This window comes from Macrobrachium nipponense, chromosome 22 (assembly GCF_015104395.2).
Source record: "Macrobrachium nipponense isolate FS-2020 chromosome 22, ASM1510439v2, whole genome shotgun sequence".
NCBI classification, from domain to species: Eukaryota; Metazoa; Arthropoda; class Malacostraca; order Decapoda; family Palaemonidae; genus Macrobrachium; species Macrobrachium nipponense.
Window position 1 is genome coordinate 1864895 of NC_087213.1, and position 22947 is coordinate 1887841.

The 22947-nt window shown below is 38.8% G+C and overlaps 2 protein-coding genes across 7 annotated transcripts in view; both read left to right on the forward strand.

Annotated features, from left to right (window-relative positions):
* The window catches only part of LOC135198435 (Na(+)/citrate cotransporter-like), a 122840-nt gene that overhangs the window by 28169 nt on the left and 71724 nt on the right, over window positions 1-22947 (forward strand). The gene's annotated exons all lie outside the window — the stretch shown is intronic.
* LOC135198826 (uncharacterized) lies at window positions 7050-8158 on the forward strand. The gene has a single exon (XM_064226797.1). It carries the CDS (start codon window positions 7367-7369, stop codon window positions 8156-8158), a length of 792 nt encoding a protein of 263 aa, XP_064082867.1. The 5' UTR covers window positions 7050-7366.

Genomic DNA, 22947 nt, shown 5'->3' on the forward strand with positions numbered 1-22947 from the left:
TACACCGGATAGCGTCTATCACATCAGTCTAATTCCATCTGAGTATATTTCTTTAGCCATCTCCTTCACTGGCTTATTATCCTTTACAAATTTACAAATTGCAGTTCGTGTACAATTCAGTCTACCCACTTCACCGTCTAGGGTTTCTCAGATTGAGTCTATTCTTCGTATTGTCTAATAGTGAGTCTACGATTAAAACCCACTACATTTTCTCCATGCCACACGTAGCGTTTTTCAGATTTAAGTCTAGTAGTCTTTGCAGTGTCCAAAAATAAGTTTAAGATGAAAACACTTTCTAAACTCCGCACCTAGCGTTTTTCAGATTATGAGTATTCTTTATACTGTCCAATAGTGAGTCTTGAGATTAAAATCCACTTCACTCTCTACATCCCCCACCTGGCGTTTTTTCAGATTACGATTCTATCTCTGGTACGTCTAAAAATGGGCCTATGATTAAAACCCACTTCGTTTTTTACATCGCCCACGTGGCGCTTTTCAGATTGTGAGCCTATCTTTGTGCTGTCCTTAAGTGAGTCTGCAATTCAAATCCACTTCAATTTCTACACTCCCTACCTAGCATTTTCCATATTGTGAATCCACTCTTCCTAGTCCAAAAGTGAGTCTAAGATTAAAATCCACTTCACTTTCTAATCCCCAACCCCCGGGCCCCACCTGGCGTTTTTAAGATTATGAATCTAGTCATCATACTCTTCAAAAGTGACTAAGATTAAAATCCACTTCAACTTTCTACATCACCCACATAGCCTATTTCAGATTACGGTCTATTCTTTGTACTGTCCAAAAGTGAGTTCACTTTCTGCATTCCCATATTATGAATCTATTCTCTGTACTATTCAAAAGTGAGTCTACGATTAAAATCATCTTCAAATTTCACTCGTTACAGATAGAGCGTCACTCCTGATGTCTGAGGAACAGCCTAGGCTATGTAAAGGTGTCTCTTGAGCATGAGCCGGTTACCCAATTTGTATAATTACAAGCTACAACTTCTCTTAAATTGAGGTCACTTGATGTCTATCGTGTAGGTCTACACAACAGATTAAAAACTCATAGAAAAAACAAAACAAATTATTGCGGAGCCTAAATGATAGGCTTACAGTCCTAAAAACATAAAATAATTATCGTGTAGGTCTATAGAAGTCTTAAAACTCGCAGAAATCACGAATTATCGTGTAGGTCTACACGATAGGCTTAAAATCCGTAGACAACATAAAATGAGTTATCGTTTGGTAAACTCGTAGACAATCCAATATGAGTTATCGCGTAGGTCTACACGATAGGCTTAAAACTTGTATACACCATAAAGTGAGCTATCGTGTATGGCTGTAAGTCAACACGACAGGCTTAAAAACCCTAGGCAACATAAAATTAATTATCGTATAAGTCTACACGAAAACTTAAAACCCATTGAAAACATATGACTGAAAACCAGTCAAATAAACAAAATGAGCAGCTGGGTCGGTCGACACGAGATGCAATTTGATATTTATTTTAGGATTCCTAAATACTATAAGAATCAGCGCATAAAAAGTGTTCAAATTATTTCTTCATAGGCAAAATTGCAAAGCTAAAAATCCTCATACCTATGGTTATAATAATTACATGTGTGAAAAATACTCCAATTACATCATTCAATCTCAAGTGGAGTGGCCCTCAGTACTATCGCTGATAATCATTTCTTCTGATATTCTTCAGCTGAAAAGTAGGAAGTGTTATGCAACAGTGGAAAAACATTTCAAATCAGTTATGGTCAGTCAGTGAGAATGTGACACCCCTGCCCTCAAGGATATATATATATATATATATATATATATATATATATATATATATATATATATATATATAGATTATATATATATATATATATATATATATATATATATATATATATAAATGGAAGTATAAGAAGCCTCTCAGCCTCGTACTAAGCAATGAACAGTGCTGCCACTCCTTGTGTTTTCCTACTATATCTAGTATTTTTGGATTAGATCTAGTAGTCTACTAGTAGTAGTTTTTTTTCTTTAAAATCGGACGAATCTAGAAGCATCATTACAGAGACAGGATGTGTATTTTGGATCTCTCTCTCTCTCTCTCTCTCTCTCTTAGGATAAGTGCAGGGGGTCCTTACCCTTCTCCTATCCCCCTCATCCCATGAGGACCCTCCCCCCTATCCCTAGCAACCGTTTGCAATACTCTATATTAATTATATGGTGATACGGTAATACGGTGCTTATTTTAGTTTGATTCCTGTAAATTTTCCCAAAATGATTCGTCCATGGCACCTTTTCTGATTAAATATTCAGAATTCTTTTAACATTGAGTGTATATTTTCTTTTGCATATATTAACTCTAGTTAATTAAAGTATTTATTTAGAAGATAAGACAATCCAGGTGATTATACACTGAATTATCGTGTATCTGAACCAAAATATATGATGGTGATGTTAGGCAGAGCATTAATCATGGTCTGAGAATATGAGCGAATCGGAGTAATGTTGGAGTGATTTGTGCAGAGACTACTTGCTTGAGAGTCCGCCGGGTAGATTTAGGCCTAAACTATGGCAGTTGCGGTTTTTTTTATGCAATTTTACCTCCTGAACAAGAATTTTAAGTAATATTTATTCGGACGACTGTAATTAACCTCCCAGGGGCCAGTTCTAAACACGGCGAAATACATTGGACGCCCCAATCCCTAGTGGATGTCGTAACTGCGGTTACGTTCCTTGCAGACTGCTTCTATAGAAATACCGCCCGCCGTATTTTGATTAATATTGTGGTAATAAAATTATCTAAAACATCAGTTGAGAATGAGTGATTCGGGCAATACTAGTGTAAGCTACGGTAGAGATAAAACTCCACAAAAAAAAAAAAAAAAAAAAAAAAAAAAATGGTACAGCCAGTATTTTGAAATCTAGTGATATTTTTGGTAACACTGGTGGTTTTTGGAGGAACAATCTATAGTTTTTCCCCAAATCATTGAGTAGCAACACTGTTCTTGAAAGGCCAGATACCTTCGCCAGTTTATCAGTGTTAGACAGTAGATTTGTGTAGGCTTGTTATAAGTGTCCTTGTGAGTCTGTGACCTTATCCTTAATTTTAAGAAATTATAAGTGATGTGTAAGTTTAGGTGACAGGTGGGCACAGTCAATTGAAAATGAGAATTCATATAAATTTTGTGGTGTTCTTTACTTTAATGCCTCAGTGCAATAGACCTTAAATCTAGAACATTTTGAAAAGACAGACAGATCATTTTTGGTAGTGTTAACGTATAGGCCTATTGCCTATTCATAATATTTTCCCAAAATATTTTTGGGCTTGGCTATGCCTATTGAATAGTGTTGCAAATGCACTTAAGTAGAATAGCACTTGCGCATTTATTTTTCCATAGGCCATGATGTGCCCTATGGCCTCGCCTGTGAGGTCAATTAAATGAGAACTCAATTGTAAGGGTATAGCCTAGGTATAGCCTAATGCTTGTAACAGTATTTTGAAATAGATTCTATATTCCATCATTAAATATGCTGTACTGTTCATTTGTAACAGTATTCAATAGGCATAGCCAAGCCCAAAAATATTTTGGGAAAATATTATGAATAGGCAATAGCCTATGAGTAGCAGTAGGCCTATTTGTGATTAAGGCTGATCATACAGTGACTATCCAGAGAAAATTGAGCATTACTACTTTATTTTCCACAACTCCAATGTACTCAGGTTGTAAAAATTGAGTAGCCTACGTCCCTACTTGTCAGTCAGTTTGACTTGCTGGGGAGATTTATCCTCTAAGGATATGGGCTACCGTATAATAGGGCGGGTGCTAACTGAAAAATAGCGTAAATTATGATAAAAGTGCCGTATTCAGTGGAGGCGTAGCTTGCATGATACCTTTTCCCGTTTCATTAGTTCCGGCAAATTTTGTCAGTGGATTGCTGTGGTCCGTGGACCACCTGCAGTGGGGTCTTTTTCTTATTTACAACAGATTCTATATTCCTCCAATTTTCAGATATAGTGTAAAGAGTTCTGACTGGACTACTTCTTGTTCTTCTGATTAGATAACCAACTTCTGTTAACAGATAGTGGTGGGTAGATGAGCATGATAATATTGGAGAATGTTTGTTTAGTTATTCTATGAGATTAATATTCATGTCAGCTCCTCGTTTCAAATCATAATTCAAGTCATTTGCCTTTTTTTCAGAAAAAAAAGTAAAAAAGACCTTAATTTATAACTAATTTTTTTTTTTCAAAAAAAAATCAGCAGTATCAAGGTCTGAGACCAATGACCTACTTCAAATATTGAAGTAGAGGCTGAAGACACCTCTGAAATGAGCAAGACGGAAAAAGTTATTCCACAACCTGAGGAGGATTTGGCAAAATCTGCTCCGGGAATTTGAGACATACTAGGTTCTTGTCTTGGGGTCGTGACAGAGTAGGTAATTTTATCCTAGCTACAATTCTTGGAAAGGATTGTAATATAGAGAGGAGCTCTATATATTTATGGGGGAGGCAGGCCTCCTCAGCCAAATTTAAATTATACATAGATTGTCTATGTAAGAACTTTTATATATGAACAAAATTTTTATATACATATCTTTATAGATATTTTTATATGAAATCTATTCAAAATTTAATTTTTTCTATTTAATTTATTTCGGTGTCAATTACCCAGATGTTGTGACGCCAGATTTGATAGACACGATCAATCAATGTCATCAGCAAGGAGCTAATTCTAGTGATGAAGAGGTACCTGAGGATCAAAATCTTTCACATACTAACTTATGGAATAAATCCTTCCTTGTAAAAAAATTATATATATATATATATATATATATATATATATATATATATATAAATATATATATATAGTTTAAAATTAATTCCTTTCTTAACTTTCTGCTTTCCTCTAACTCTCTGGATCCGTTCTCTATTTGAGAGCCTAATATCCAATAACAAAACATAAATTATGAATTTATATGAAAAATAATTGATTTGCAATGCAAGGGACCGAGTTATAAAATGACCATAATATAATTCCCTTGTTTTGCCATTTAACGACTTGACAGTTCCATTCCCACAATATAAACCTCGTCAAGAGCCCTTCTCTAGTCCTACCCCACCTGGAACAAATTCCCCGCTATTTAAATGGAAATAGCTCCTTACCTTCTATGACCCCCTCAGCGCCGAAAAGGATCTCGCGCCGTTTGTGATCTACGACTCTTTAAAAGTAAACTACTGCCTTCAGGGTTGTATGATCGCAGACTGAAAAGACGATTGCTATTTCCCCTCCGACGTAAAATTTCGATACGATAAGGCTGGCGGCGTAGAGCTCATTTAATCCCATCCAACTTTATCTTATCTTTTTTTTAAAACGGACTCGCTTCTAAACTCTTGTTTTTTTTTTCCATTATGTAAATAGATCGGTTGATTACGAAGCTAACACGGCTGGCCATTAGGTCATGACGTTCTTGTCCGCTAGTTCGTACTGCTTTTAAAACTTCGCTGGCGTTTTGACACACTTACCAGTTCTGTTGCCAGAAAGTTCAAGTCATTTTACCGAGATAGATTAGTTGTAGCTTAAATGGACCTTCGCGGTTTATGAATCATGCCGTTAGAAAGCTAATCTACTCATCTTCTATCTAATTGAAATAGCGGTACCAATAAGTACTTTAGTTAGTGATTATCTTTAGAGGAAAGCTCAGTGTTTTGTACGCTTAATTGTGACCAAATAGTTGAAGTCAGTCTCAAGTACTGCAGAACTTGAAAGCATTTTGCTGAATTATCACTGAAAGGTCCCGTATGCCTATGACGTTGGTGACTATCAAGGGAAGAATCTTCGAATAGTACGTACACCGAATCATTGAGTGGATAAGCGTTTAAAAGAAAAACTATTTACACCCAAATCGTAATTAATTATCCACTCCAAATCAATCAAGATTGACTGTAATTGCAATCCGTATTTTGGGATAAGCGTGAATAGTTCTGTTGCACAGTATGTTAAAAGAATGCAACGCAGCCCTATACTGTAGCTTGTTCCTATGACAGTTTGTTCCTTCAATAATTTACAAAAGCTTTATTCATGTTTATTATTCTTCTCCAGTAAATATACTCCGAGTCTTCCCTTCGCTATCTACAGTAACCCATTGCGTTAAGTAACGTAACACGCTGCTCCGAGCACAGGGAGATGTGTCAGGAAATTAATCAGCCCACGTCATAATGCTAGACTATGTGACGTAACTCTGTAAGTTAATTTTCCTACAGTTTAGACCGAGGTTTCTCAACCTTAGGTTTCCTAGATACAGTTTATACGGGGACGATTACATGTCTAAGGAAAATATATATTTCAATCAGCTATTAACGAGAAAGAGAGAAAGAGTTACATTCACTAAATACAATGTCTGACTTTGGGAAATACACCTAGGTCTCTTGTGTAAAACACACCATGGAATGTCTCTGTAGCTGCTTGCCATGAAGTTAAGATTGGTTTACACCTACGCACTTTCGTAGTGCGGGCTGGTACGGCGTGGGACCGCAAGAAACCGTTAAGACTGGTTTACACTTACGCACTTTCGTGGTGCGGGCTGTCACGGCGTGGGATCGCAAGAAACCGTTACAAACTGCACTATAAACGCACCAAAAGCGCGCCGCCTCACTGGCGGGGCAGGCGATGACCATTAAAGCCGCTCGACGCCGCCCTTTTTTTAAATCGTTTCAAATTTTTGAGCGGCGTCTGGAGGGTTGATGAAGTCGCACGAGGCCGTATGCGGTGTAGCGTGGCCTCGCAACAAAAGAGGTAAGAACCAGCATGGTTCCGTGCCACACCGCACGTGGCGCAATGTGGTGCGACATTGTACCACCCGCAAGGGAGTGTTATGGCCTGATGTGACGGCGCTGTACGGTGCCCTTGCGGTGCCCTTATGGCGCCGTCATACACGATTCATACATGCTGCGCACATGTTGCGGCGGGGCGTGCAGCGTGTTACGGCGTCTCCGTAGGTCGATTGGATGGAAGGTTGTCGTGCATTCTGGGGAGGATAAAAGGGGCCTGACTGACCACTGGAGCATCATTCTCGCTGTGACTGCCTGACTGACCAGCCGCTCTGTGACCAAGTCTCTCTCGCCCAGTGACGCTCGCCCAGCCACTCTCGCCCAGCGACGCCCTCTCTCACCCAGCGACATTCACCCAGGGACGCTGCCCCACAGACACTGACCCAGGGGCATTCACCCAGCGACATCTACACCCAGCGACGTTGACCCACGGGTGCTCACCCAGGGACGCCTACCCAGCGACGTTCTCCCAGCGACATTGACCCACGTGCGCGCTCACCCAGGGACGTTTTCCCAGCGACGTGACACGATGCCCCTACAGAGGACCACCCCCAGGCCTACCAAGCAGTCCCAGGACACCTCGGAACACGAGGAAGAGCTGAACATTGAGCCGACCGTATCCATTGTGGAATCCCAGGACATTGCAGGCCCGAGTGGTATCGTCGTGCAGCCGAAGAAACGATACCGCCCCAGCAAGAAGGACATTCAAGACTACCCGTTCACGCCAGAGGACAAGGAAGTCATCATGGAATTCATCAAGCCCCACCCTACCTTATATGACAAGCGGGACAAGCAATGGTCGAATCCCAGGAGGAAGGAGGAACTCTGGTGTGAACTGGCAGCGAGTTTCATCGACTGCAGCTTCCAGCAAGTCCGCAAGTTCTTCGAGGCTCGCCGAACGGACTTCGGGAAGATCGAGAAGCGTGAATACAAGAGCGGGTCGGCTGCACGCAGCAGGACACCACGGGAGGAGGAGGTGATGACCAGGTGGGCATTCCTGGGAGGACACATCGCCCATGAACCCACAGTAGCCAGCGATCGGTTCTCGCCTATGTCGTCACAGAGAACTGACGCAGACGATTCCTCTACAGACATGTCGGGCCTATCAGCTGCATCGATCCAGCGGAGGAGGCGGCTGAAGCAGAAGAGAGCGACAAACCTGCCAGAGGACCGACGGCTATCTGCCGACATGTCAGTTGACTCTACAGAAGGCCTGCAGACTCAACTGACACAGATTATGACCAGCATAAACACACTGATGCCACAAGCACAGGACAACACGCACCGTGACATTGCTGTGTTCGTGCAGTACCTGACGTAGCGCTTGGAGTACGTGCCTTGAAGATACCAGAAGCTGTTCTTCGAGCAAGTCATCAGGCTGTGTCATAGTTTGGAGGGGCCCGAGGAAGAGGATGCGCCGACGAAAGAGGCCATGGCTCATGGCAGTTATTCCCACTGGACGCCCCTGTGAATTGACTAGGAGACGCAAACGAAACCTGGGACTTCGACACCTTCTGCAGTGCAACCGGTTCGGGCATCATCACACCAGTGGTTCGCGTCTCAACCCCAACCTGTGTTTTTTTATGATCCGCACCTCCAACACCAGCTTCAGCCGCAGCAGCAGGTACCTCATGGGTACGCAACTCCGGCGCCAAGGCTAGGCACACCGCCATTCTTCCCCAGTGGACGTTCGACACCACTCAACTTCTCTCCTCGACCTTCCACTTCTTCGATGTCGCCGTTGGTACACAGTCTCTTGGCAGACTTGCGGCCCCCTACCCCTGGCGCCAGTATTTCGACACCGAAACCTTCTGCCGAAGAGGATCCACCCACCTACGACTTGACCATCTCCCCAGGTGATAAAAGGACATTGATCCAGAATCACTTGAGTGATTTTGTAAATATTGTAAATAAAAATGTAAATTGTTAGAATTAATTGTATTTTAGTAATTTTAGTCATACTCAATTATTTTTTTCATTTTTATAATTAATAATCAATCTTTTTGTAATAAATATGTTGAAATAGTGTTTTGCATTTACATGTTCCTTATTGATGCTTATTCAATTATTTTTTAATGTTTATAATCAATAATTTATATTTTGTAATAAATATGTTGAAATAGTGTCTTGCATTTACATTTTCCTTATTGATTCTTAATTTATATGTCATGACAATATACATGATATGATTGGGTGAAATGAGATTGAATAAGAAAAAAGTATAATAGGAAATATAAAAGGAAATATATGTGAAATATGAAATGAATAGAACTCTGAAAATCACTTGAAATATAAAATGCAATTGAATAATGAAAGAGCATGACCAGAAAGAATAATAACATGAAATCTTAAAATGAAATATGATATATGATCTATGAAATAAATACAACTCGGAAAATAACTTGAAGTATAAAATAAAATGTAACATGAAATAAATATGGCCATCAAATGATATAATAACATACAAGGTAAGAACAATAATATCATATTGAGAACATGATCAAATGAACATGAACACATACAAATATGATAATGAAACAGTAATTAACATTGACTGGACATGGTTATTTACAGGGGAACAATGAAAAATCAGTAAGATACTAAAGACATATTGGCCTCAGTTGATAATATAGGATATTTGCAGTTGAACATGTTATGGTAAAACCAAGTCCCAATTTCAGTTTCTTACAATCTATGCTTTTTATGTTCATATTCTTACATTCTATGCTTTTCATGTTTATTTTCTGATATTCTATGCTTTTCAGGTTTATTTTCTGATATTATGTCGTGAATTTCGAACTGATCATTCGAAATCCCCGCCATTTAACTTCACAAGTGTTGCGTTAAATTGGGGCAAGACAGGGATCTCGCGGGCGATTCATTGTACAGAAAGCTGTCCAATACAATACAGTTTAAGACGCAATTCCTAAATGCATGGCGGGGAAGGAGCGCGTCTTATAGTAAAGAAGACGTTATGAATTTTCATTAATAAATCTAATTTGCTAATCACTAGTACGAGATAAATTATCTATGTAGAGATTTGGAGCCAAGGACTCCGTAGCCATTCAAGAATTTGCAGATTAAGGCCTTCAGCCAGAACTTTAAGTCAATTCCTTGATCTTAAATGATAACGTAACTGTCATATTTCACATTCAGGAGTAAAAGAGATTTAGTGATATCCGTAATGTCGAAATAAACGATGATTCCCGCCTGAATTACAAGGATTCTGTAGTTCACGCAGGAAAGCGTAAGTTTCTTTTGAAGAAGGGCGAAGCGGAGTTTCATTCCTGCCCAGAACTTGAACCGTGTAAGTACCGTGAAATTTGTGTGTCTCTCAATTCTCTGACTCCCAGCCATCGCCATGCTAGGTCGAATTCCGTCGTAACAGTAAGTTAACTTTATCCACGTATATATGTGCCATCCCTGCGATGAGGGATTCGATATTTCGATTTATGCAGCAAAAGAAAGCTGCCAGTGCAAGAATGTTATTTGTTTGTGACATTGAGTCAATGGGTCTCGTATTGTGCAGATTTTTCGTCCAGTTGTGGACTTAGTGCTTTACAAGCACGTGACATCAAAGACCCTATGTGCTGCCACAAAAAGGCCATGAGAATTTTCAGGTTATTTGAATTAAATTGGTGAAAGCAGTACGAAACTGCATGTACTGTGGAATTCTGCTAGGAACTTTAGTTTCGGTGTACTGTTAATGTATTTAAATGTTTATTTTCGTAATAAAACTTTTATTGACCAAATTTTATTGTATCTCACCCTAAGAGTTTTAGAGTGCGCGCCTCCTTAAGGCCTTGTCATCGGCCCAGAACATCCGGGCACGAATCATAAAAAAAAATAATGAAAGTCGACGAAAATCCCGACATATTATATGCTTTTCATGTTTATTTTCTGATATTGTATGCTTTTCATGTTTATTTTCTGATATTCTATGTTTTTCATATTTATTTTCTGATCTATGTTTTTCATGTTTGTTTAGTATATGTATTTTTTTATGTCCATCATTTGCTTTTCATGTCTCATTATTATGAATTTTATTATAACTTTCAGTTAATTATTTTCCAACATTTTTTATAGTACCAATCTCATACCAATATATATGTATTATGTCCATCATTTTGCTTTTTTTCATGTCTCATTATTATGGAAATTTTATTATAACTTTCAGTTAATATTTTCCAACATTTTTTATATGTACCCAATCATCATACCAATATTATTTATTGTATTAATATTGTTATTAGGACAATATCAAAGTATGGGAGTATAAAACACTGAGAACTATATCATGATGTTTATTTACAATTATTTACATTTGTTTGGTTACGTTTTATTAGAGTTCTTTGGGTCCTCTACTCGTCAGTAGCTGGTCGTCCTCGAGGAAACACCAACCGCTCTTGCCATGCCACTGCGCCTGCATCCGATGAGTAGTACTGGGCCAGGTAATCTCTCACGGCCTTCGCTTGACGTGTGTAGTTTGGTCCCCTTCTTGCCATGAGTCGTTCGATGAGGTTCAGTGACTCCTCCCTCCAAGTACCTGCTACGATGTTATGGCGTTTGTCCTCATAGTCGACGTCGGTGCCAGCAAGTGGGTAGCGTTGCAGTGCCAGGTTGTGCATGACACATGCGCACAAAGTTATCTTCTTGCACACCTGTACATCCTGTTGCATCGTCATCCCGAAGACTCGCCATCTCATCTGCAGCAGGCCGAATGCGTTTTCCACCACACGACGAGCGCGAGATAATCTGTAGCTGTATAGTCGTTTGGTGGGATCTTGTGATTGGTGGGAGTAGGGCTTCATCAACCACGTATTGAGAGCGAAGGCATCGTCGACGACTATGTGGAAGAAAGGGGATGGGTTCGTCGTCGTTGGGCAGATTTCTGTCTTGTGGGAGTCCTGCTCGGTTGTTTGCGATGGCCCTGGCCAGGTTGCACTTCTGCCAGGTTCCTCCATCCCCAGCAACTTCTTCTGCACCGACGTTGGCGAACAGTAACTTGTACTTTGCATCATCGGAGAGGGCCATGAGGACGATGCTGTGAAACTTCTTGTAATTGAAATACAGTGATCCTCCACCTTTGGGTTTCTTGATTGTGACGTGCTTCCCATCCAGGGCTCCCACACAATTGAAGTAGTTCCACTTGGAGGCGAAGTGTTTTGCTACGTCATTCCATTCTCCTGGTGTCTTGGGGCACTTCATCACTTCTGGTTTGTATATGTCGATAATGGCTTGGCAGACTACTGGGATAAATCGGCACATGGAACTCTTTGAGACTCTGAAGCTGTATTGCAGGCTTGTATAGTCGTTCCCACTTGCCAGGTGGCGGAGAGTGACCGCCAACTTGAGTCCCACCTCTTGTGCACGCCGCAACTTCGTGTCCTTCTTCTTCAACAGGGGCGTCAGCCTTTCAACCATCTCCTTGAACAATTCAGGGTAGCTTCGTAGAAAGTTCTTGTGTCCTTTGCGGTCCTCCTTGTTCAGTTCTTGTAGCAGCTGGTCGTAGTCCCCATGTAGTTGCCACGGTGTCAGCTACTCCCGAGCCCAAATCCGCCCTGCCCTGCCGTCCTTTCTACGTGGTGCTGGTGGCTGTGGCACCCTAATACGTCTTCTCAACCCGTCGATGACCTGGACTGCACATAATACAGGACAGCTACCAAAAATCTCTGGGTCTCCCGGGGTGAGAAGCTGTTGAGGTCCATATTGCATGCTGGTTGGGCGTGGAATGAAGGATGTGCTTGGCAGGTCTCTATATATACCCAAGGTTCATATCTGGCACAGTGTGGCACGGTGCACGTGCAAAAATCGTGCAATTTTGCAAGTCGTGACTTGTGCGGATGTGTGCGCACTCCGCAACAACACATCAATACACCGCTACATGAAGTAACAAAGCCATAAGAGCGTGTGGCCTGGCATAGCAACAACGACCATAAAACCGCGCCAACTCTGTAACACTCCACTAGGCACCGCAGGAACACGCCGTGAGGTGCCCGTAACCCACCGGCGGGGTCAGCCCCACGCCACCAAATAATGGTAATTTTTTCTCCAAACCGCGTCAATTTTGTAACGGTCTCTTGCGGTCCCACCCCGTATCACGAAAGTGAGTAAGTGTAAACCTACCTTTACAAACCGCACTATAAAGGCACCAAAAGTGCGCCACCTCGCTGACGGGGGCAGGCAAAGACCGTTAAAGCCGCGTGACGCTGCCTGGATTTTAAATAATTTCAAATTTTTGAGCGGCATCTGGTGAGTTGATGAAGTTGCACGAGGCCGTATGCGGTGTGGCGCGGCCTCGCAACAAGAGCTAAGAACCCGCACGGTGCCGTGCCACACCGCACGTGGTGCGATGTCGTACCATCTGCGAGGGAGTGTTACGACGCCTTCATACATGATTAATAAATGGCGCGCACATGTTGTGGGGCGTGCAGCGTGTTACGGTGTCTCCCTAGGTAGAATTTTTAATTTTTTTTTTTTAGGTGAAGCTCAATACTTTTTTTTCTTTTATTAAGAAATATTACTTTACAAAATTATAGTTAACAATTTTGTATATACATTATAAGATCTATGTATAATATAAAAATATTACAATTTATTATTTTTCTAAATATGTTTTTAAATTAGAAACATACTGATTCGTGAAAATTTTGTTAACATTAGACTTAAATCCTATAATATTTACATTAAATGTATTTAACAATCTATTCTTTATACATTTAATAATTTGCTGGTCAGTACTTATTCCCAAATATCTTGTCATCCATATACTTGAAATAAAATTTGCTATTATTACCATTGCTGTATTTTCATCCCTTTTTGAGCTTCAAAATCTAGTTTTAAAATCCTTAACCTGCTATTAGTTTTTAATTTACAAAATTTTCTAAGCAATTCGAATACCCAGGACAACAAATTCTTAACCAAAGGACAGAAATATACCATATGCATATTAGGTTTCTATGCATCCACAACCGCATTCCCGTAACATCTTTTATTTTCATCATGGCTAGCCTATCATTTGTACTTAAAACTTCATGAACATACTTAAACAAAATTTCTCTACTTTTATTTTCTATATACTTATTATTTACATCTCCCAAATAAGTTTCCAGTTGAATAGTGGATACAATTTTTCAATATTTGGAACATATTCACTGTTTTTCATTAAATGTTCATATACCACTTTCGTTTTTATCTGTGGATAAGAGGTCATCTTATTAGCACTTCGTAATATATTTATCATACTTTCATCAAAACTAGGTGTAAAAATAGTGCAATCCTGATGTTGGCGTTCATTTTCTATAAGGTAGGTTGCTCTGACTTTACAATAATAAATAATCATTTGGTAACCAAAACAACGGTCTTTTAAACATTTTAGAAATGTACTAAACATGATTGACTTCACTTTACACTGAATATCAATAATTCCACAACTACCTCTTAATTTTGACAAAAACATAGGTCGATTGTTTGTTTGTATGGTGTTTTTACGTTGCATGGAACCAGCGGTTATTCAGCAACGGGACCAACGGCTTTACGTGACTTCCGGACCACGTTGAGAGTGAATTCAATCACCAGAGATACACATCTCTCACTCCTCAGTGGAATGGCCGAGAATCGAACTCGCGACCACCGAGGTGGGACGCCAACACCATACCAACCACACCACTAAGGTGCTGTCATATTCGGATTGGATGGAAGGTTGTCGCGCATTCTGGGGAAGATAAAAGGGGGCATCATTCGCCCTCTGACAGCCTGTCGACAATGCATAAATAAGTTTAATTTTATTTTTTTAATAATAAATGATTTTTTAGTTATTTTCTTAATATTAAATGGTTTTGTACATTTTATATCATTCATAATGTTTCTTTTTGTAATAAATATGTTGAAATACTGACTTGCATTTACATTTTCCTTATTGATGCTTAATTTATATGTCATGACAATATATATGATGATATGATTGGGTGAAATGAAATTGAAAAATGAAAAAGCATGGCCATAAAGATAATGATGAAGAAATATAACAGGAAAATCTAACATGAAATTAATGAAATAAATAGAACTCGGAAAATAACTTGAACTATAAAATGAAATGTAACATGAAATAAATATGGCCATCAAATGATATAATAACATACAAGGTACAGAAGAATAATATAACATTGAGAACATGATCAAATGAACACATACAAATATGTTAATGAAACAATAATTAACGTTGACTGGACAGTTATTAACAGGGGAACAATGAAAAATCAGTAACAGACTAAAGACACATTGACCTCAGTTGATAATATATGATATTTGCAGTTGAAAATGTTATGGTATAAACCAAGTCCCAATTTCATTTTTTTTACATTCCATACTTATCATGTTCATTTTCTTACATTCTATGCTTTTCATATTCATTTTCTTACTTTCTATGCTTTTCATGTTCATTTTCTTACTTTGTATGTTTTTCATGTTCATTTTCTTACTTTGTATGCTTTTCATGTTCATTTTCTTACTTTGTATGCTTTTCATGTTCATTTTCTTACTTTCTATGCTTTACATGTCCATCATTTGCTTCTCATTATCATGAATTATGTTATTATTACTCCGCAACAACACCGCAAGCCACCGCTACACGGAGTAACAAAGCCGCAAGAGCGCGTGGCCTGGCATAGCAACAACGACCATAACACCGCGCCAACTCCGTAACACTCCGCTAGGCACCGCAGGAACACGCCGTGAGGTGCCCGTAACCCACCACCCGGGTCCGCCCCACGAAGCCTAATAACGGTAATTTTTTCTCCCCACCGCGTCAATTTTGTAACGGTTTTTTGCGGTCCCACGCCGTAACAGCCCGCAACATGAAAGTGCGTAGGTGTAAACATACCTTAGTATTTCCACCAAGGGGGAATATGGGTTTGAATTGATTTTGAATTCAGTCAATCAAATGGATGGAAATTTGTCATAAGAGGAAAAAAACACGAAACCGGGAAAAGGTTAGTTTCTATGGTTATTTGAGGTTGAATATAGTAGATGGTATGTAGGATTAGAGAGACGAACAACAGACGAAGAAAGGAAAGTCGTAGAATCCGCGAAAACGTAAATACACCTGAAATAAAACGAACTTAAAAGAAAGGAAGAAAAGGGTTAGAATGGTGGTATAATCACCAAGAATCGCTCGACCTACTTAAAAGGATACGGGAGCCGCCAGAAGAGAATTCATAACCTTTGCAACAGACGAAGGTGAGAAATAGTCACTGAACCATATCTTCTTCTTCTTTACCTTTCGCTTTTCCCATTTATATATGGGGTCCCTGTTTCTAGTCAGCCTTCTCCACCATCCTCTGTCCTGTACATCTTGGTCGCTGAACCATATAATAATAAGAGAAATATCAATTTTCGCAGAATTATTGTGGGAAGATGTGGTCTCATAGGTGTTAACAGGCCGTATTTTCGGTTGAGTGTATGAAGTTACACGTGGTATTCTGCTTAGTGAGTTCATGCACTTCCGAGGCTATAAGCATGGTGTTGATGTGAGGACAAATAACTTTCTTTTTCATTTAATAATCTCATTGCATGTTATCATTTTTTTTGGTGCGAGATGCAAGGCTGCATCACCCAACTACTACTTGATTCTATCAACCATTTAATTATATGACTAGTCAGTCGATGAACTTGCTGTTATCAAGAACATCATTATCTGTTCTCCGGACCACGCTTCCTTCTATACCAACCCCTTCCCATCTTTACCTTTACAAACCCTCACCCAATCCCCAAGATCATAGGGTAAAGAAAATAAATTACTTGTTAGGTACATCAAACGAAACAAAAAACCAACATGACAATAACAATCTTTGCACAGTACCATTAGCAGAAATCTACTCCAAGTCAGTTACCACCCCAGACACTTAAACTCATAGTCCCTCATCCAGGCAGCACACTTTCTTTTCCTCCCTTTACCCTAAACAAACTTGGGCCTACAAAGATGTACTAACAGCAGCAACATCACTGAATGTATTGGAAGTCGATATTCTCGATCCATTACTAATTTCACTCATTGCCATTCCCTGTTTTCCTGGTAGCTGTTGCAATGACCTGACTACGAATACCATTCACAAATGATAACCTTACTGTGTTCCAACCAATCCCCTTTAAACCCAGCTAACCCTGCCAACCGTGTTAATTCATTTCCAAAATCATTTACCTGCTCCCCTCCCCACCTTGAATTAGTAGTAATTTCCCAAATGCTACAAAAGCTCCATCTAAAAAGGCTTTTTTCAATCAATTAACTATCATCATGGTCATCTTTCATTTCCAAATACAAAGCCAATGCATCGCCTTCCAAAAACAATGGAATAAATGCAACCACATCTTTCACTTTCTGAAGCCTAGCGAAAATTTTACCTTTTTTAACCAAGCAACTACATCTTCGCACCTGAAGGACTTAATCATATCAGTTAAGATTTTGGCTGTCATGTTCTAATCCAAAACTGCCTAGGTAGCTTGTAGTTCAAAAAATTCCAAAACAAACTTATAACCCCAAAGACCAACCTATGAAACAACAGACTGGGACATCCCAGCCATAGATGTTAGAATGAGAAATTGGACAGCCTATATTATAGCCAAACAATTTATGACGTGACTGGCTGGTGCCATTGCTTTGTGTTGAATATTATGTAAACAATGATGCAACGCATGCAATCTAGTGTGAAACACTGTACTCTTCAAAAAGTGTTTACTCAGTTGTTCTTCAAGACTGTCAAATGATATATGCACCATTTACTAAATATAATACATAGTATATGCAGAAAATATTTTTTAATTTGCTGGTATATCGTCTCTATAGTTAAGCCATGGAGTTTTGCAGATATATAGCGAAGTTACAACATTATGATCATGCTACATTGACAGCCAATTTTCTGAGCAGTCTTTAAAGATTGGTAAATGATCTTTACAGCATTTACCCAGGGCAATGTGAACTATATATAGTAATAAAAATGTCAATTCTGTCTGCTGTAGTTTTTATACACTTGAGCAATAAAGCTGACTAATTTGCCAACATTATGTGCATTTCTTTCCACCACAAATTTACACTTTTACTCTCTTGAGGCAGAACTAATTATCATCGTTCTTTATTCATGGGTCAAATTGACAGGCAGTAAAATTTGACAACAGTGTGCTAAAATAATTTTCATCTCCAAAGTTTTCATCCCATATGAGCTTCATACATAAGCACAAGAATACTATTAATAGCCTGATACCTAACAGCCAATATTCAATTATGTATATGCTGGCTTGCCGCTTCTGGTTACTTCTTATTAGACCAAATCTGTTTTCCTAGCCAGCCACATTGCTGCCGACTGAAATACTCTGGGCTGAATTCACTGCAAGGAATAACAGAAGTTCTGTAGGTTTGGGATATAACATTTTAATACCAGGAGGTACAAATGCTACAAAGCTATGTAACATATTATCATAATGACCTGCAATTCAACATACTTATTTACACTGCACAGTCTAAGTTAGGCTATCCTGTAAGAATAACTTAGACTGTCATAGCTAGTATTTCATAGTCTGTGGAGAAGGAGATAGAAAAACCAGCATTCCAGATTGTTACGCCCAGTTATGCTACCTTTGCTAAGATACGGTTAGGCTATGGTAGGCTACCTTTTGTTATCTGATTAACAATCCTGATAGTTGGGTAGTATGAATCTGAAGTGTCCTTTAGGGTAAAAATGATAATGGTAAAATTGAAGAATACCAGTACTACCTTTAAGTGTTTGGCAGATCGAATTCAGTGGGAGAGGCATCTTCTGACAGTTGAGTCCTCTGTATACAAGGTTTGAGAACTTATTTGTGACATGGTAAAAAATATTACAGCACTTTATTACCACTTAAAACTGCAGCAGGTCTAGGGTTAGGCCTCATGATACTATGTACATTGTAAAACTACCTATTAGTATGGAAAATTGTTACTTGACAATGGCTATATGGTCTGACGGTAACCCTACATGTTAATTTATCAGGTTAATATGAATTCAATGTCAAATAGGCTAGCCTTTAATAAAAAGCTTATTATGATATTCATTATTTTCTTAACTCAACAAGCAGGTGTGTAGTAGCTACCTAGTTGACTGTGATCTAAGACATGTTTTATTTGTTTCATGAATGAATGTCACTTATGAAATGTGATCCTGTTTCTGTAACACAGTTGATGGCACAGCACTGGATGCCTCTGTTGCTGCTGGTCTGTGCAGTCGCTACTGGGAATCAACACATAGCAATGGTGTCCTAATTGCAGCACGCGACAATCACGTGACTGACCAATTTCTTCTTCTATACTTAGGCTATCATCACATTGGCCCCGACAGCCACAATCTATCTCTTTCAAAAATCCATGGACGCTCTCCTCCCGTCCACGCACCATTTACCTATTACCAACCAACTTCCCACCATCACATTTACAAACCCCACCCAATCCCCAAAAGCACATTATCCGATCTATCCAGTTTCCTTTTCCTCAATTAAACTTAAGTCCCCCTTCATCGGATCAGATTTAATATACCTTATTCACGTACGGAATCTGGGAATGTTTCCACCAGTTTGTTTGTTTTATTCCTTAGTTAGCCTTTTATCATAAAAGTTATTGCGAAAAACTTGGACATATTAATGTACTTGTCAACCTTTTTTATTTTTTCTTTTATCATAATGCAAGGTAGGCCGTTGCTAAAACAGTGTACCGTTTTCTATCATCAGGTTTAGTACCACTTAGTTTTGCTGGCAGTTTTAACATGGATACAGCTAAAATGTAGATTAGTTTGGTTAGTGCAATTGTGCCATCTTTGTATCTCCAAATATTTCAGCGATGTGTAAATTCCCGCCTGCTCCCTGCTGCTGAAGTCTGAATTTCAAGTGTATCAGTTTTATTATTTATAGACTTATATCTATTTATCTATTACCTTTCCCTACAACTTAACTCTTTCTTCTGGCTGATTATCTTTGGGATCCTCTTGGGGATATAGTCCATTGACTCTTTCCATGACGGTTTTCCCCAGAGGATTATTAAAGAATAAAAGTAAATATGAAAGGAAGGTCGATGTTGTGATTTTATCTTGACATAATTTAATCTCTTCTAAGAAGTCGATGATCACGCGAGTGTTTAATTCTTGTACATGTTATAGATGTTCATTCAGTTGACAATTGTGTAATTAAAAGGGACAATTCAATTTATCTGTTCATACGGAGTGGTAGTTAGTTTCTTGGCATGCCTGTACGCAACTTTCCGCGTTAAAACAATATTCACATAAACCACCCATTCCATCATTTCTTGATAATGAAGATAAATTCTATTTTTTATGGATAAAAAATATATTCATATATTGGTATATAGAACGTTACATCTATACTTTGCTTTAGTCTTAATGAGTAATTTCGTGTACATTTACAAAGCACTGGAACTTTAACATTGCGAAGAAGAGGATGAAAAAGAGTTTAGTTGTAATTTGTTTTTTATTCTTTATTATCATTCTACACAATTACAAAATGCCGGAACAATGACATTGTGAAGAAGAAGAAGAAGAAGAAGAAGAAGAAGAAGAAGAAGAAGAAGAAGAAGAAGGTGATTGTTTACATCAGATGACCAACAGATGGCGCTCAGTTCGAGTCCCTGGGACCTGCCTTATTAACTTCCATTGTTCCGTAGACCGTTAAATCTTCTTTTCTCCCTTATTGAGGGGCCATTGCTCAAACGTGTCCGAAATTAGACAATAATATGGAAAAATACCAGAGATAAATAGTTATATTAACGAAGTTGGTCTACGATCCTTCAAAAAACTTTGTTGGACTCGCCAATGTTTTGTTTACATTCGTGAAGGTCTTCGATGTCCCTTAGGAAGTTTGTCGTTAGTTCGTCGTTGTTTTGTCATCACCCAAGTGCTGATCTAGATAGTAAAGAAGCGAGAGGTCGCATGGCTTGTCTGCATATTCGCAAAATGAGGGGTTAGCGTCGAAAGGAAATGTTAATGTGAGTTGTTTGACGTGTCTACCAGGTAATACTTGGCTAGGTAGCTAGGTTGGGTATTACCAGGTAGTAGGTAGTACGTCTCGAGGGCTAATGACCTGTTGTATCGTAGACAATGTAACCTGATGCATATGATTATAAATCGTATTACTATCATACACTTTTTAATCATCAACTTACATTTAAAGGGATTATACTAGGTAGATGTTAAATGTGTTCTGTCCATTCTTTTTACCTATCCTGAGAAAATTCAATTTTTCGTTTTTACTTTAAACAATTACCACATTTTGGAAATGTTGTATTCCAGTGTTTTACTGTGTCCTTCGAACGTTCATTTCTTCCCCTGGGTGTGGAGTAAGCATTACTACTAGGTTCTTTGCAACTCCTCTTTGGCCCCTAGCTGCAACTGCTTTCATTCCTTTTACTGTGCGTCCATTCATATTACACCTTTCAAACTTACCTACTCTCAATTTCCCTTCCAGCGCTGAATGACCTCATAGGCCTCAGCGCTTGGCCTTTGGCCTAAACTCTGTATTCTTTTCCATGATATGTTCCTTCCATCTTACTTTCCACCCTCAGTTAACAATTGTTTCATAGTACAATTGTGAGGTTTTTCCCCCGTTATACATTTCAAACCTTTTCACTCTCAATTTCCTTTTCAGAATTGATTGACCTCATCATAGATCCCAGTGCTTGGCCTTTAGCCTAAATTTATATTCCATTCAATGAAAGCTTTGTTCAGTACCAGCAGCATTAGAGTGAATGGGAAAACATGAACAAAGGATTGTAAATATCTTGGTAACAGTAAATTTGTGATAGATTTGAGGATGGTTATTGTGCTAATCATGTTAAGGAGACAAAAAAAAGTCAAAGCGTAAAACACCAATAGTTTAAAGTAAAATACGTTAACAACACCTTCTTGCTGCACCTTTAAAATGTTTCGAGGATTTTTACTCCCCTTTGATTTCTTCATTTTTTGTGTGTTCTAGTTTGTGGTCTAGAGGTAATTTTACAGGAGATCCACGTCACATGCTTATTTATATGCATAATAAATGAGGAAACCCTAATGAATTGTTAAATAAGGTTAATTAAGCATCACATAACCTCCCATATCCAATCATTCTGGACACCCTAGTAGGAAACTAAGGATTCGTGGTTGGGGGAAGACCAAAACAGAATGCAGTGTATGGTTTATACTTGTTAAAGATGAAGTTTGCTTAAAAATTCTTGAAGCACAAAAATGTTGTAGACAGTTTCAGGGGTACATCCTAACTTATCTAATGGGACCTGGTTCTTACATGGTGGAGGAAGTGTGTCTGCATAGTGATATTATCTTGATTAAAAATCAAAACATAAAGCACTGGGCATAACTGGCTGGTGATGGAACCCTCCCTTACCCAACCCAATCTAGACTTGGGGGATGCAATATACAAACCAACCATTTCCCCTGGAAATGAAAATCTAAATTCATTCAAGCCCTTTTAAAAAAATCTATAATAGAAAAATCCTGTAATGCCTCTAAAATTGCCAATTTCATATGTAAATAACATAGCATTTTTTATTGGGAATACAAGTAGCTATCAGTTGAGAGTCTATGCTCCCACCCAAAGGAGTGTCTTATACTAAAGGCATGTTTTGTAATCCTAATCACAAATTGGAAGAGTATTATGTATATAAACCAGATCCTTTTATTGTAATCTCACCTCAACCACTTCACAATTGCTTTATGATGTTAGAAATTATATAATGAGGGAAATTACATTGTGTGTTGATGGGGTAATGATGGCTTGGACTTCATTCCTGGGAGAATAGTACTACATAATAATTAATTCTGCTATTAATGAGAGAGAGAGAGAGTATAATGGTTACACAATATATAATGCAGGATTGATGGTACCTTGGGGAAATAGGCTTAGTAGATATTTGTGTCAGAAGTACTATATTTTCCCTGTGATAAGAACTGTAAGGTTAGAGACTGGTTATGAGTTTAGATTTGTGGAAGTGGAAGCATAATAGAGATATGTGAGATTCAGTGGATCTTTGCACCATACGTCCGAGGCGGCGAAGATGAAGAAATTGGTGTAGCGTTAATCTTT

Excerpts from the sequence above, each read along its gene's own strand:
- LOC135198826 (XM_064226797.1), top strand. The coding sequence starts at position 7,367 with ATGCCCCTACAGAGGACCACCCCCAGGCCTACCAAGCAGTCCCAGGAC.